This window comes from Sceloporus occidentalis, unplaced genomic scaffold (assembly GCF_023333645.1).
Source record: "Sceloporus occidentalis isolate IW3139 unplaced genomic scaffold, rSceOcc1.0.p SCAF_13, whole genome shotgun sequence".
NCBI classification, from domain to species: Eukaryota; Metazoa; Chordata; class Lepidosauria; order Squamata; family Phrynosomatidae; genus Sceloporus; species Sceloporus occidentalis.
In genome coordinates this window covers 18,518,424-18,535,000 of record NW_028316993.1, presented here as the reverse complement: position 1 = coordinate 18,535,000, position 16,577 = coordinate 18,518,424, and the positions used below count along the sequence as shown (strand labels likewise).

General features: G+C 44.1%; 1 protein-coding gene across 1 annotated transcript in view; it reads right to left on the bottom strand.

The window, feature by feature from the left end:
* Positions 1-16,577, bottom strand: part of RUNX3 (RUNX family transcription factor 3) — a 179,002-nt gene that overhangs the window by 102,476 nt on the left and 59,949 nt on the right. The window contains exon 2 of the mRNA XM_089478557.1: positions 5,666-5,958. Coding sequence (XP_089334683.1) covers positions 5,666-5,958 — 293 coding nt within the window. The remainder of the gene's footprint in view (positions 1-5,665; positions 5,959-16,577) is intronic.

The following is a 16,577-nucleotide window of genomic DNA, read 5'->3' as shown; positions in this document are numbered from 1 at the left end:
AAAGCGATTTGGAGAGCTGTAGTTTTGTTGGGAGCCTTCTTTAACAGAGATCTCTGGTGCCATAATAAACTACAATTCCTTAAAGTAATCTGAAAATGGATTATTTCTGCAATGTGTTTTGGACCTGAAAGAAAAAAGCTGGTTTGCGTAGATAGGAGCCTACTTCGTAAGGGATGTGTAGTCTGTAGAAACCCTGGGGATTTGTAGTTTGAGGCCCCAGACCGTTCTTGACAGACCAGACAGAATACAGTGGATCCTTCTCTGAAGAGAAACCAGAGTCCAGGATCCCAAATCCATGGATACTCAAGTCCCATTAAATATAATGGCAGAGCAAAACGCTGTCCCTTATATAACATTTGGAAAATCAAGGTTTGCTCTTTGGTATTTATACTTTAATACTTATTTACTTAATGTATACTTGAATCCGTGGATAAAAAAATCTGTGGATAAGGAGGTCCGACTGTAGCTGGCTCCCAGCTTCTTTCTTGCAGTCTGTCTCAAAGGAGTGGTCCCTTTGCAGACCACTCCCAGGGCTGTGGGTTTGAATCCTACCACCATTAATTCTTGGTGGGCAAGCCAGGATTGCAGAGGCGGGCATCCTACCCATGTTTAGCCACTCAGTTGTCTTTCCCCTGTGTTTTTTTTGGGGGGGGGGCCTATGGGCTGGTTGTGGTTCTTTCACAATGCCACAACACCCGAGATCAGCCAGTGGGTTTCCAAAGGGAATCCAACCCTAGGCTCCAGAGTCCAACACTCAGACCACTAGGCCAGGCCAGGTGCTTTGGAGGATGGCATGTGAAAGGATCCTGAAAAGCATTGGGTCCAGCTGCCAAAGCAGTAGAACCAAAGGTTGCTGGCGAGGAGAAAGGCAAGGCCATTGCATTGCTCTTCTAGACTCCTCAAAGGTTTGTCCTTGCCTTCCCTCTGAGGCCGAGAGAGTGGGACTTTGCCATCTGCATCCCAAACACAGGAGGAGGCACTGGCCATTCAATGGCTATCAAGGCATCCTTGCCAAGGGATCCTGCAGCCCCTTTGAGAGCAGCAGTGGAAGGAGAAGCTGGAAAAGAAGCCTCCTCTCCTTTCAGGTGTGTGTGTGTGTAGAGAGAGAGTGAGCAAATTGTGTGTATGTGTGTGTATATATATATATATATATACACACACACACATACTTGTTTTGTATATCTATAAATAGCGAGTGTGTGTGTAGATATATATAGATACACATACACACACACTAAGCTGCTCTCTTTATATAGAGAGAGCGAGAGCGATATATAAATATATATTGTGTGTATATATAGATAGATATATGCTGTATAAAACAAGTTGCTCTCTTTATATGTGTGTGTGTGTGTGTGTGTGTGTGTGTGTGTGTGTGTGTATAGCAAGTGTGTGTGTGTGGGGGGATATATATATATATATATATATATATATATATATATATATAAAACATATATATGTGTGTGTTTGTGTGTATACACACACATAAACATTTTGGCCTGACTATTTCTGGTGGCCTCATGGAAGCACCAGGATTTGAGGTTCCACCAGAGGACCCACTGTATTCAGCCTGGCCTGTCAAGAAAGGTCTGGGGCCTCAAACTACAAATCCCCAGGCGTTCTACACACTACACATCCCTACACTCTCTCAGCCCCAGGGGAGGGCAGTGGCAAACCACCTCTGAACAAATCTTGCAAAGAAAACCCCAGGATAGGTTGGCCTTAAGGTCTCCATGAGTCCAAAACGACTTGAAGGCACACACAATAGCAACAACAACAACAACAGCAACCTGGAGAAGATCTCAGAGACTACTGTTGTTAGAGAAAGGAAGCAGTTTTGCTGGAGAGTGGTCCAAATCCACTTGCTAATCCCAACAACTACTACAACAGATCCGTGGAATCAATTCAACCTAAGTTTAGGGAAAGTCTGGCTTGGCTTCCATGGGTCTCCTTTAGTTGGGTCTAACAACTGGATTTAGGCCTTTATTTTCTCCAGATGCATCTGAGGAAGTCGACTAAAGTCTAGAAAAGCTCCTGCTGCCAACTTCTTTCTCCCAGTTAGTCTCAAAGGTGCCAAGAGATCTCTCTACATATTTTCTCCAAAGTAAGGGACACCGAATGCATCTGCTCTCCTGGTTGTGACCCCTGGGCTCTTCGTGGTGGGTAAAAGGGTGTTAGAAAAGGATATAAAACCATCCATCTCCCTCGTTTTTTTAATCTCTTTAAGTTGTGCCATGGATAAATCAATCTGGTTTTTAAATACTTTGGGGAAGATTGGCTTCGGCTAGGCCTTTAAGCGTGTATTTCAGCAAAGGCAGAGGGTTAGTCTACTTGGCCTTTGGGGTTCCCCTCCAACTCAGAGGGGTAAAATACATGCCACTCAAGGGGCATATTTTACACACTGGGGCAACCATATTTTCCCATGCCCACTTTTCTGGGAGCATCCTTTATTGAACATTTGTGTGTGTGTGTGTAATATATATATGTGTATATACACATTACAATAACCTCCCATATCAACTAGACAGTTATACCATTTTTTGCACCAACCCAAATGCAAACATTGGGCCAGTCAGAATGCACAAGTTTGGGTTGAAGAAAACCCCCAAAATAAATAAATTGGGGCCAAGCCAAATGCGCCAAAGAAATGTTGCAAGCTTGCAATTTGTGCAACATGTATATTTTGTGCATTTGGGTTGACCCCCAAAAGGCAACCCTGTTTGGTGGATTGTGAGGGTTATGCACTTTGCAACATGGCATTTTGATTGGTTCAAAAAACAAGGTATCCCTGTTTGGTGGATTGTGGAGGTTGATTATTATTATTATTATTATTATTATTACTTTTAGGTAGTGATAGATTGACATTAACACAATTTTACCCTGCTTTTCTTACTTGGGCGCTGCAATCTCTCTCTTTGAGAGACCAAAATGACATCTCCACTGGGGAAGACATTGGTTTATTCCCCTTCTAGGAGTGAGAATCGATCCAGTCATCGCACTGGTTTGGGACTGGGAGGATTCAAATCCGTTTCCTTGGCTTGTCATTCGCATTCTGACCCCAAAAGAGCTCCCTCCCTTCCAAACAGAGCAGGCCTCCTTATCGGATTGCTCCGTCCACACTGCAGGGATAATCTGACTTGACAGTACTTTTAACTGCTATGGCTCAATGCTATGGAATCCTGGGAATTGTAGCTTGTTGCAGCCCCAACCATTTATTTTTTTAAAATCGGATTTATATCCCACTTTTCTCCCAAAATGGGGTTCAAAACCCAATTTTAAAAAAACAAATCCGATCCCGTTTGCTGTTTGCCTCTCCGTTGTTGTTGTTGTTGTTGTTTTACTGTCTAAAATGTCATTGATCTTTTAAACATGTTTTAATTGTAAAGTGTTTAATTCTATTTTAAGGGAGGGAGGGTTGAGGGGATATGATATGTATCATTTTTAATGCTGTAAGCCGCCCCGATTGCTGCGTGCAGATGGGGCAGGATAGAAATACATTATTATTATTATTATTATTATTATTATTAAAATAATAATAATAATAATATGGAAAACATAGTACAGTACTTTCTGTGATTGTGCCCCTTCAAGTCGTTCCAGATTTAGGGCGACCCTAAGGTGAACCAGTCTCTCAAGCCACTCTCTCTCAGTCTCCTGAGCTTTTCTTGGCAAATTATTATTTGTATTTGAAGGATTGAGGTTCTTCAGAGGTTGCCACTGCCATCCTCTTGAGGCTGAGAGAGTGTGACTTGCCCAAAGCTCACTGGGGGGGTTTATATGACCCTAAGGCCAACCTCTTGTGGGGTCTTCTTGGCAAGGGTTCTTCAGAGGGGATGTGCCATGGCCATCATTTGAGGCTGAGAGAGTGTGATTTGCCCAAAGCTCACTGGGGGGTTATATGACCCTAAGGCCAACCTCTTGTGGGGTTTTCTTGGCAAGGGTTCTTCAGAGGGGATGTGCCATGGCCATCATTTGAGGCTGAGAGAGTGAGACTTGCCTAGGGGTTGCCATGGCCAAGCCATGACTCAGAAGCAAACCCGGCTGCGCTTTGGGTCCCCCAAAGAGTTTCGAAACAGGAGCGCAGTCCCATCCTGAGCAGAGGCATCAAATCTTAGGGCTCTATTGGCTAAAATTCTGCGCAGCCCGATCCTATGGTTCTCTCCAAAGAGGGCTCTTTGGGCAATTCCCCCAAGGCTGCCTTGTTCCAGGTGAGGAGGTGGCACCGGAGGGCAAGGCGGGAGCGCAAGCGGTTTGGCTGCATGGCTTCCTTGCCCTCTCCGTTAAACCACCAAGAACCGGCCTGGTATCGGTCTTTGGTTGATTTATTGCTTGATTGACTTTCTTTGATTGATTTATGGACTTCCTTTGATTGATTTATAGGCTTTCTTTCATTGATTTATGGACTTTTTTCATTGATCTTTATTGACTTTATTTATACTCTGCCTTTTCTTCCCAAGGCGTTTAAGTGTTGGACTCCACACGACTCTGGAGACCAGGGTTCGAATCCAGACTCGGCCCTGGCGACTGTCTAATTCCAAGCAAGTCATACTCTCTCAGCCTCAGAGAAGAAAAAAACCATGATGGCCTTGGTTTCAATCTTAATTTCATATGGTTTTAACTAGGATTCAAAGAGATAGCCGTGTCAGTCTGTAAAATCAGTATGCAGAGAGATCTTGTGGCTCCCTGAAAGAAAGAAGTTGGCAGCAATGAGTTTCCCTAGGCTTCAGATGCATATAGCGGAGTGGGAAACTGAACATGCTACTTCATTTCCAGGCACAAAGGATGTTGTCTTTGAATTGACATCCTCACCTACCCATGGCACATATATGTGTCAGTCCCTGGTTTCCACTCCACCAAAAGCATCTGAGGAAGTTGACCGAAGTCTAGAGAAGCTCTTTGTTGCCAACTTCTTTCTTTCAGTGAGTCTCAAAAGGTGCTACAAGATCTCTCCACATACTGATGATCCCACAGACTAACAGGGCTCCGCATACTGATTCTAGAGACTGGTCGGGCTATAGCTTTGAATTCTCCTTAAAACCATACAAAATGAAGATTGAAAGCTTACAAAAGCATATATGCATCTGGGGAAGGAGACTGAAGTCCAGGGAAGCTCATTTCTTCCAGGGAGTCTCAAAGGTGCAACAACTTAGGTTGTTGTTGTTGTTGTTGTTGTTATTTTCTCATCTTCTGCCTTTCTCCTGACAGAAGGACCAGTCAAAGCATCCCTGTGTTGAGTTTCCAAAGAGATAGCCGTGTCAGTCTGTAAACTCAGTATGCCGAAGGGTCTTGTGGCACTTATGAGACTCCCTGAAAGAAAGATGTTGGCAGCCTGAGCTTTGGTAGACTTCAGTCTGCATCAGAGGAAGTCGGTTGAAGTCTAGGAAAGCTATAGTTTCTTTTGGGTTTTTTGGGCTATGACCACATTGCCCGAGAAACCCACCAAAAACGATGGATGCCAGCCATGAAAGCCTTCGACTTCACACCTCGGAAAGCGCCTTGCTGCCAACTTCTTTCTTCCAGGGAGTCTCCAAAAGCGCTGCCAGGCCTCTCTCTAGATGCTGCTTCTAGAGCCCTGAGTCGTTGGGGGTCTTGTGAGCCGCCTGGGGTCCCTTTCCTGGGGGCCAGAGAGGCGGCCTACCAAAGGTGCAACACATGTGGCTCTTACCTTGAAGGCGACGGGGAGGGTCTTGTTGCAGCGCCAGTGAGAAGGCAAGACGGAGCACAGGAAGTTGGGGCTGTCGGTGCGGACCAGTTCCCCCGGGTGATCGGCCAAGACGTCGACCACCGACCGCGCTGCAGCCGCCGCCGCCTCGCTCCGGCCCCGGGCCCCGGGCCCCAGGGAGGCCGCCCCGAGGAGGGCCCCGCCGCCGCCGCCGCCGCCTCCGCTGCTGCTCTCGCCCATCTTGCCGCAAGGGAAGGCCGTGGAGGGAGGGGTGAAGCGCCGGCTGGTGCTGGGGTCTACGGGAATACGCATCACAACAGCCGGCGTTAGATGGGGGGCCCCGGCCAAGGGATCGCCCCTCTTCGCTCTCACCTCTCAGTCCCCCCAGAAGAGCTCCAGCCCCAACTAGAGGACGCTTCCCCCAAAGTCCCGACTTTGAGAGAGGTGAGAATCACCAGGGATCTGAAGTCCCAACTAAAGGAGGGTTTTCTCAAAGCCCCATCAAAGGACACTGCGGCCTCAAGTCCCAACCAGATGACAGTAGTTTGTCTCAAGTCGCAATAGATGGCAATGCGGATCCCAAGCCCCGAGCAGAACTCGCCCAGTCTTCTCAAAGTGGTCCCAACTCCAGGGCAGTTTTCCCGAGTCTCAAGCGAAGAAGGGCAGGGCCATCTCAAGTCCCAGCCAGAAGGCACTTTTCTCAAGTCCCAAGAGATGACAGTTGTCTCAAGTCCCAGATGAGGCAAGGCGACCTCAAGTCCCCCCTTCACACACACAGACACACAGACACACACTTCGCTCCGTTCCTTGTCGGTTCCTCCAATTCCTTCCCCTCTCTCTCTCTCTCTCTCTCTATATATATATATATATATATATATCTAGATCTGCCCCTCTCCGAGTCCAAGGTGACTTCGATCAGCCTCCTAGCGTTGCTTTGGCCCCCTCAAAAACCAGAGTCACCAAGAGGATCGGGGGATGGGAGACCGCAATTCCAATTCTTGGAGGTGCTAGAAGGAGTTCCTTGTGTGGTTGTGGCTGTTGTTGTCTCTCTCTCACACACAGACACACACACACCCTCCCGAAGCCCTTCCTTTTCCCGGCCTCCCAGCTGGGCATCGCCTGGGCCACTGAGTCGCGGTCTGGCCTCGGTCACCTCCAGGCCTCCTTTACGGAGGAGACTCAACGGAGGCAGAGGCAGAGGAGGGGGCGTGGCCCCCAAAAGAGGAATAGCAGCCCCGGGAACCAACCAGAGGCGGAGGAGGAAAGGGGTGGGGCAGTGGGACACGCCCCCTGTGGGGCTAGGCCACGCCCACCCCTCCCAGTCGATTAGTTTCTTGGGAACTTTAAAGAAAAGGGCTTCTCGTATTTTGGATCCCCTTCAGCATCACTTTTCTCCATTCAAAGGGGCAGAAGGCAGGCGAAGCCTTGAAGCTCCGTATGGCCTTTCAAGAGACCGGGTTTGCAAGACGTTTCAATGGGAAACTCTCCAGATCGCTCAGGAGTAGCACACTTGGCACCAAAGGGTCGCCCCCCAAAAAAGAATCAGCGTGTTTTTTATAGACTACAGCAAAGCATTGGGTTGTATAGGTCATGAAAAGCTATGGAAGGCAGTGGCTCCCAATTGGGAAAGGGCTCAGGCAAGGCTGCCTCCTATCCCCTTCCTTGCTGAATTTATGTGCTTGAAAGCATCCTAAGAAAAGCAGAATGAGAATCAGAAAAAAGACGGAAGACAGGAGGAAGGGACACGAACCACCCAAAAGATATGAGCAGAAGAGCTTGAGGAGTTGGAGCAGTTGCTAAGGAAGGTCCAAGATGGAAGGGCAAAGGCAGGCCTGAGGCTGAACGCGAAGAGGACCAAAATAAGGACCTCCGAAGAAATAGACAAGTTCAATCTAGACAAGGAGGAATTCCCATCTCTAGGATCAAACACTGACCAGAATGGAGACTGCAGTCAAGAAAGAAGAAGGAGGAGGAGGCTAGGAATGGGAAAGAACTGGAGAAGAAGATACTGAAGAAGAGCAAAGACATACAGCTGAGGAGCACCAGAGGCCACTCTATTCCCCATCATCCCCATTTGCGGATGCGAGAGCTAGACAGAAAGAAAAGCAACTCATTGGAAATGTGGGGCTGGAGAAGAGGACTTGGCATGATCCCATGGGCAGCCAAGAAGACAAACAAATGGGGCTCTCCTTGGGAGCAAAGATGCTCAAGTGGAGACTATGGCACTTTGGCCACATCAAGAGAAGGCATGGGTCACTATACTAGATAATGCTAGGAAAGGTAGAGAAGAGGAGAAAGCGAGGAAGGCCACAAACCAGACGGACGGACAAGATCAGGGGGGATATTATGGGCAAGGGCTTGCGGGATCTGGGCGAGAAAGCAATGGATGATAGGGATTCATGAGTCGACTGGAGGGCAGCTAACAACAACAACAACAGCCCTATAGTAAAGGAAAGTATCACAGCTCCCCAAATCCTCAAACAGGGATACCTTTAAGGGGCAAATGCACCACACACACACACACACACACACACACAAAGATCTGTTGCAAGGTTTGGAAAGCAAACAGGGGTGCCTCTTATGGGGTCAACCAACATGCACAGAAATACATAATGCACGGTCAACCAAGATGCACAAAGCATACAAGGCAAGCTTTCAAAATAAATCAGAGATACCTTTATGGGGTCAACCAAGATGCACCAAATATATAATGCAAGCTTTCAAAATAAACCAGGGTTACCTTTTGGGGTCAATCAAATGCACACACACACACACACACACACGTAGCAAGCCTTTGAAATAAAACAGGAGTGCCTTTATGGGGGGGGGGGGTCAACCAAAATGCACAAAAGATATAATGCAAGGTTTGGAAACAGAACAGGGATAATACCTTTATTGGGGGCAACCAAAAATACACCATGCAAGCTTTATAGACAAAACAGGAATAAACTCTTCCAGAACACTGCGATATTGCCCGATAGGCCCACAATTATTGTTACTATTATTATTATTATCACCATCATTATTATATAAATGTAAACCGCTTCCTCTCGACCAAGGGTCAGATTTACCCCACTCACTCCCAAGCCAGCCACAGAATAAACTCTTCCAGAACACAGCCTCCTAGCCGGATAAACCCACAAAAAGCTATCGTTATTATCATTATCATCATCATCATCATCATCATCATCATTATTATTATTATTATTTAAAGGCAACTTCCTGTTGCTGCTCAGTGGGGTTAAGGAGGAAGAGGACGCGGCTTGGGCTTAGTTGCTGCAGCAAGATGCCCCCGGCGGGCAAAGGTTTGAGGACGGGAAAGTCTGGCCGCGGAAGTGAAGAAATGGCAGATGAAAGGGGTTTTTCAAAGCAGCCCCGAGGGCTAGAGACCGACCGATCCACGTCGGGGCTGAGGATAGGGAAGCATTTCTTAACCGCAGCCTTCCAGAGACCGACAGAGGAAGCCGAAGAAGAAGAACTCTGTCGGAGCCAGAGCCCTCCCTCCTGTTTACCACAGTGGCCAGGTACTATTGATATTATTACTATATTGAGTCAGTAAGTTATTATTATGGTTAATAATATAATATTAATATTACCAATAATAACACTAATAATAATAATAATATATTGGTATTACACCGCCTTTCTCCCGATATAGGGACCCAAGATACTGTGTGATCCTTGGTTGAGAGGAAGTGATTTACATTTAAATAATAATAATAATAATAATAATAATAAATATATATTAATATTACCCCACCTTTCTTCCGATATAGATATGCAATATATATAGGCCCCTATACCTGGAGAAAGGCAGGATAGAAATAAATAAATACACGATATAATACCTTGCACTGTACTGTTTTAAATTTGTTGTTAGCCGCCTTGAGTCTCTAGATGGGGGAAAGACGGGGTAATATTAATATAATGCTGCTATTATTATTATTATTATTATTATTATTATTATTATTTAAATGTAAATGTAAATCACTTCCTCTCAACCAAGGATCACACAAAATCTTGAGTCCTTATATCGGGAGAAAGGTGCGGTAATATTAATATATTATTAATATATTTTGTGTTAAAAGCAACACAAAAATATTAAAACGTAGGGTAGATTCGCGGGGTTCAGAGGTGTTACTCCTGCCACACAATGTGGGGGTGTCACGGCAAAGGACGGCTCCCTTTTCTCCGCTTATTGGCAGGCTTTGCTTTATTTATACGCCGCCTTTCTCTCGGGCCGGGACTGAAGGCGGCTTCTATAATAACCACACACACAAAAAGGCCTCTGCACCCTTTGAGCCGATGCCAAGCCTTGCCATTGCAAAGCTCCGGTGCCACAACAAAGGGCAGCTCCTGCAAAATCCCATGGCATGGAGCCAGGGCTGTTAAAGCGGTGTCAAACCGGATTATTTCTGCAGTGGCGGTGCAGCCGCCTTATTAGAGCGTTGGAGGACTGAGCCTGACTGCATATTGGGACCAATCGGTGACTATAATTATATAATAAATATAATTAATAGGGTTAATGATTATTATTATTATTATTATTAATCCCCCTCCTCCCTTCTTCTCTCTCTTCTTTCTTGGCTCCCGAACCGCTTGCGAAGCCCTTCGAAGTTTTGCAATAAAACGTGCAATAAAATCAAAATAAATTTAATAAATTAAAAAAAAAGGGGGGGGGAATCTGCCTTGGGACGAGAAAGGCTCCTGTGCAGTGCTTCCTTTCCCCTGCTAAAAGTAAAGAGGCAGGTCCTGTTTACTCCTGAATGGATGCTTACAAAATGCTACTACTAGTAGTAGTAAATGTTGTGTTCTTTCAAGTCATTTCTGACTTATATGGTGAACCTAAGGGGTTTGCTTCGCAAGTTTCTTCAGGGGGGTGTTTTTGTTTGTTTGCTTGTTTGCCATGGCCATCCCCTGAGGTTGAGAGAGTGTGACTTGACCAAGGTTTCTGAAATGGAAAGCGAACCCTGGTCTCCAGAATGCTCAAACCACTACACCACCCTGGCTCCAACAATAACAACAACAACAACAACAACAACTATTATTATTGTTATTGTTATTATTTCTATCATCTTCATTATCATCATTTAAACTCAAGATCAGCAGGACTGCCATGGAAATGCCGGCACTTGTCTGAATGCTGAAGACACGTGAATAGCAAGATGACAATGTATTGACCCCATTTGCTTCCTCAATGGCATGGTCAGTTATTTCGTTTTGAAAGCTATGCCTCCTTGCTCCCAATATGTGGCACACACACACACACACACACACACCCTTCTTTTTTAAAGCCCTTTGTTGCAAGAGAACTTTGCTCTCTAAGTAAATTCACTCTTTCCTGGGAAAGATCCTAGAGGCTGGAAATGCTTGGGGCTGTGGAGTGCTACGACCTGCTTTACCTGCGAAGGGCATCTTGCAGCACCTGTTGAGGCTCACTGAAAGCAAGAAGCTGGGACTAGGAGCTTCCCTAAGCTTGAGTCTCTCCCATGGAAACCACTCGGGGAGCCCCTTGTTGGGAAGGTCACACTCTCTCAGCCTCAGAGGATGAAGAAGGGCCCATAGGATTCGGGGGGGAGGGGTATTTCTTGCTAGGTATGCATAGGATGGCGTTGCGATTGATAGACAGCTGGGTCCTTGCACCCTCCGCTGCCACCATCTGAGAAAGGAGAACATCGAGTTTTGTGGTTGTGTGCCTTCAAGTCCTTCCCACTTTTGGCAAACCTAAAACGAAGCTATCACGAGGTTTTCTTGGCAAGGTTTCAGCCCTTTGGGCAGGTGGCACTCTCTCAGCCTCTTCAGGGGAAGGCAATGGCAAACCTCCTCTGGACAAATCTTGCCAAGAAAACCCCAGGATGAGAAATGACTTGAATGGGAAATGACACATACCATATAGTTATATATGCATATTGGAATATATATATATATATATATATATATATATATATTTCCAATACAACTCTGACCACTCGAAGAAATACTGTTACAGGTGAGCAACCTGTCCATATGCATATTGGAATATATATATATATATATATATATTTCCAATACACCTATCTATGGATATTGGGGTGGGCGGGTGTGTATAAAGAGAGAGAGTGTATATGGAATACACAGGTATATATGGAATATATGTATGCATATTGGAACACACACACACATATATGGTACCATACGTGTATGTGTGTGTGTGTGTGTGTGTGTGTGTGTATATATATATATATATATATATTCCAATATGCATACCATATATAGGTATGGAATATACAGTTATATATTCCATATATACCTGTATCTGCATAACACACCCACACCCACCCATATATATATATATATATATATGTGGTATATATGGAAAATATGACTATATATGCATATTGGAATATATATACAGTATATATTTCCAATATGCATATATATCTATATGAGTATGTGTGTGTCTTCATGTTCTATATATATCGGGGTTGGGGGAAAGGAGGAAAACGTTTTTTAAAAGCGGGCTCGATTCAGGTAAATGACATCTCCTTGAAAGGCTTCCCAAAGCAAGTGACTACCTGAATCCAATGCTACTCGGACATCAGCAGCAGCCTTCACAACGGAGTAAACCAGTCGGAGAGATCAGCCCTCGGGACTGCGATGGGCCATTTGACCTTATTTACTTAGAAGCAAACCCCAAGGTCTTCGGCTGGGACTGAAAAGGCTTTTACTGCAAGCCAACGAGCCTGGAAGCAGATCCTACTGTATTTATTCCTTTCTTTTCTGTGTCGCCTTTCTGCCAGAAAAGGACCCAAGGCGGCTTCCGGATCAAATCCGACTCACATTCACTCTTGTCAGCGGGATCTCCTTCCAAATCAAACAACGTTTGGATTGTTGTTGTTGCTGCTGCTATCATTTTTTTAAAAAGAGGTTTAAATGTGGGTCTGGATGGTGGCCATCCTGTGCTGGATCAATCCAATCCTGTGGTGGCTTTTTGATTTCTGGAAGGAGCGTAAATGCCAGGAAGAGGGGATCTACTTCAGAGTAGACACATAGACCGGGATATTTCTCCAAAGGGACTCTTCTATTTTTCTGTCTCTTGATCTGCAATCCTATAGCCACAAATACCTTAAATAGCCGAAGAATTGCAATGAAGGAACCACTGAAGTTTCTAAAGCTTGCAACATCTATTTTGTGCATCTAGTTTGGTCCTATAAAGGCATCTCTGTTTTGCGGATTTGGGGTGTTATTGCACTTTGCTACCTTGCCTCTGAATAGTTTTTGCAAAATGATGGGGTCGGGCTTCAGTTATACTAGAAACAGACCTATGGAAACCAATGGCATTTGGGTCAATCAGGGCTGATGTATGCCTTTGGGGGGTCTTTTTATGCGTCTACTTTTTAAATGTGAGCAGGAGCTTTTAGCTAAACTTGCATTCAGTTTTAAAGGTGCTGCTGCTAGGTTTCTTCTTGCTTGCCTCCTTCTCTGGTTTTTATGCTGCAACGAACTGAAAGGGCTGCTGCTCCTTGGAAAAAGAGGGAGCATGGAAGCTGGATCCAGCCCTGGAAGGTTAGGGGTTTTTCCCCCATTGCAAAGAGTGGACCTTAAAATTAGAGATCCCATTGCCAGAGCTCGCTTGTCACTTTGAAAATGAGCTCAAGAAACTGGCCACTAAGTCCGAGAGATAGACAGACAGACAGACAGACAGACAGACAGGCAAACGGTGTATATGTATTGTGTGTGTATAGTATGTGTATGTGTGCATAGATAGAGAGATAGATGGTATAAATACTGTAAATATATAGATACAGATATCAATATAGTGTGTATAGTATATGTAGAGATAGATAGATAGATAGATAGATAGATAGATAGATTGTATGTGTGTATGTGTGAGTGTGCATATATAGTTTTACACACACACACATAATGCAAATATATGTTTATGTGATATAGATGGTGTATATATATATATATACATATATATATATACACACACACACAAACACAGCATGTATCTATATTCTCTCTCTCTCTCTCTCTCTCTATATATATATATATATATATATGTGCATACACACACTATAGATATACTATGTTTTTAACTTGAGTATATTTTATGTGATTTTATATTATATTTTATATTGTGTATATCTTATGTGATTTTATATAGAGACGTTTTAATTGTCTGGATTTTATAATAATTTTCAAAATTTTGTAAAAAGTACTATATATATATATATGTATATAGTATACATATATATATATATATATATATAGTGTGCGTGTGAGTGTATAGTTATATATATAGTGTGTGTGTGCATACATATCTGTAGTATATGTACAGATAAGTGGTATATGTATATGTGTATATAAATATAGTATGTGTATAGATAGATAGATAGATAGCATATATAGTGTGTGTGCATATATATTGTGTGTGTATACATATACATATAGTATGTGTATAGATAAAGATAGATGGCATAGTGTGTGTATATATATAGAAAGAGAGAGAGAGAATGTATATGTCTCTATATAAAGTGTGTGTTGCACTGTCTCTGTAAGTAAGCCTCTGCCTCCTTTAAAAATATATATATATTGAATATATTGTATATACAGTGTGCCCGCGTCATACGTGGCCCCACCATGCAGGAGCCCCATTATTTTCAATGGGGCTCAAACATACACACTTTTTTATGCGGGGGAGGGGGGTCCCAAACGGATCTCCTGTGTAAAAAAGGGTGCATTGTACTCATGTATAAGTCTAGAAATTGAAGTTAAAAAAATGGACCCAAAAAACCTGAGTCGACTTATCCATGGGTCAATGCAAGTATTGTGCTTGAACTCTTATTCAAAAACAGGAACTGGTGCAAAGCAAGAGGGATATCTGTCCTGAAAGCACTGGCCTCTCTCTGTTCTCTTCTCCATCCAGCCTTTACCAAATGTCTGCTGGAATTTTGTAACTTCTTTGGCATAGTTTTCCTTTGTTGCCTCCTTTAGATCCTTTGCCGTTTGCCCTTAAGTTTTACCCTTGACCCCTTACCCCTTTTACCCAGGGGCCATAATTTGGGCCCCAAAACCTGCCTTTGACTTATGTATGAGGTCGACTTACAGTCGACCATCTATAGTATCTATTTTAAAAGGCTCCATTTTACCAGCGCAACACAATTCCAGATTTCTTTTCCAAGGCAAAAGAGAAAGAGAAAAGCCACAGTTCCTAGTCTGACATGAGAAAGCCTTTTTCTTCCAGAGATGCTTCAGTCTAGAGGCCTCAAGTATATAGACATGGATATATTTCTTCTAAGAAAGACAAAGGCATCTTTCCCCCTAAGGAGCTCTCCTCTTCCCATCTCACAACAGCCCTGTGAGGTGGGCTGTATCTACACGGTAAAAATAATGCAGTTTGAGACCGCTTTAAGTGCTAAAGCGCCATCCTTTGGAATCTTAGGATGTGTAGTTTCACAAGGCCTTTGGCTGCCTCGGCTCAAGTGTGCTGGTGCGCCTCTCCGAACTACAAATCCCATTGGTCAGAGTTACAGCATTATTGCAGAATTAATCCAGGTTGACACGCTCTAACTGTCCAGTTAAAAGCGATGTCGACCGGGATTATTTCTACAGTGCAGATGCAGCCAAGGGAGCGTCAAACTGCATCATTTCTATACTAGATGGACCAAGTGTGTATGCTTAATAAGAACTAACTAGGGTCTAAAACACACTGCATAAATAATCCAGTTTGAGACCACTTTAACTGCTTTGGCTCAGTGCTAGGGAATCCCAGGAATTGTAGTTGTGGCATCAGAGCTCTCTGACAGAGGAGGCTAAATGTCTCACAAAAACTACAGATCCCAGACTTCCCTAGTATTGAGCCAGGGCAGTGAAAGTGGTCTCAAACTGAATTATTTCTGCCCTGTGTTTTGAACCTACAAATTCTTCCTAGAGGACATTTTCTCCCTTGGCCACTAGTTGGCGCTTAAACCACATCCTTCAAGGCTGCTGCTGCTGCTGCTGGTTCCTAAAGAGGCATTGCTTTGCTGCTAGATCAGCCCCTTGGGCATTCAAAGCAAAACCTCACTGGCAATGGAGGTTTGCAGAACCCACAGCCAGTTTACCTCCCACAAAGTATACAGTGAAAAAAACATTAGGCTGGCATCCTTTCCTACAAAACCACCCTGCTCTCCATGCTTACATCCCCTTCCAAAGTTACAGAGAAGATGACTTTGTCTGAAATTTCCAAATCAGAGTTAGTGCAGCACAGGGCTGAATATTAAGTCAGGAGGGTCTCAGCTTCCATGATTCCTCCCTATTGACAATGCTAGCTAAGGCTAAAGGAAGTAGCAATGCATATAAATAAATAAATAAATAAACAAACTTTTTTTGATATCCTGCTCTTTTGTAGCAAGACAATCAGAGTGGCTCACACTAAAACATCGACATACAATACACACACACACACATATACATATATTGGGAAGGCTTCACTTATTGGATAGCGTGCGGCTTTCCCAAGATTTTTAGGGGTTGAAACTTTATGCTGGATTGTATTGCAACTTTATGCTGTTGTAAAGCATATGTATATAGATAACAACAACAACAACAACAGCAATAATAATAGTGTAAAGGTTGTGTTGTATGCACCTGGCAAAATATGGCCAGGCCATGAGAAAGTCCATTATGTGCCCTTTCATTTGCCAGCTCCTTCCTCTGAAATGTAGCATACAGCACCTGGCATTTGGTGGTGATCTACCATCCAAGTACTGACCAGGGCTGACCCTGCTGAGCTTCCAAGGTTAGACAGGATCTGATGTCTTTAGGGTATTCAGGCTGAACTAGTACATATGAATTGCTTTCATCACCCCAAAGCAGGATCCTATGATCTGGCAGCCTCCAGATGTTTTAGTTTATAAAAACCATCACCCACATGCAACAAAACCGGTTG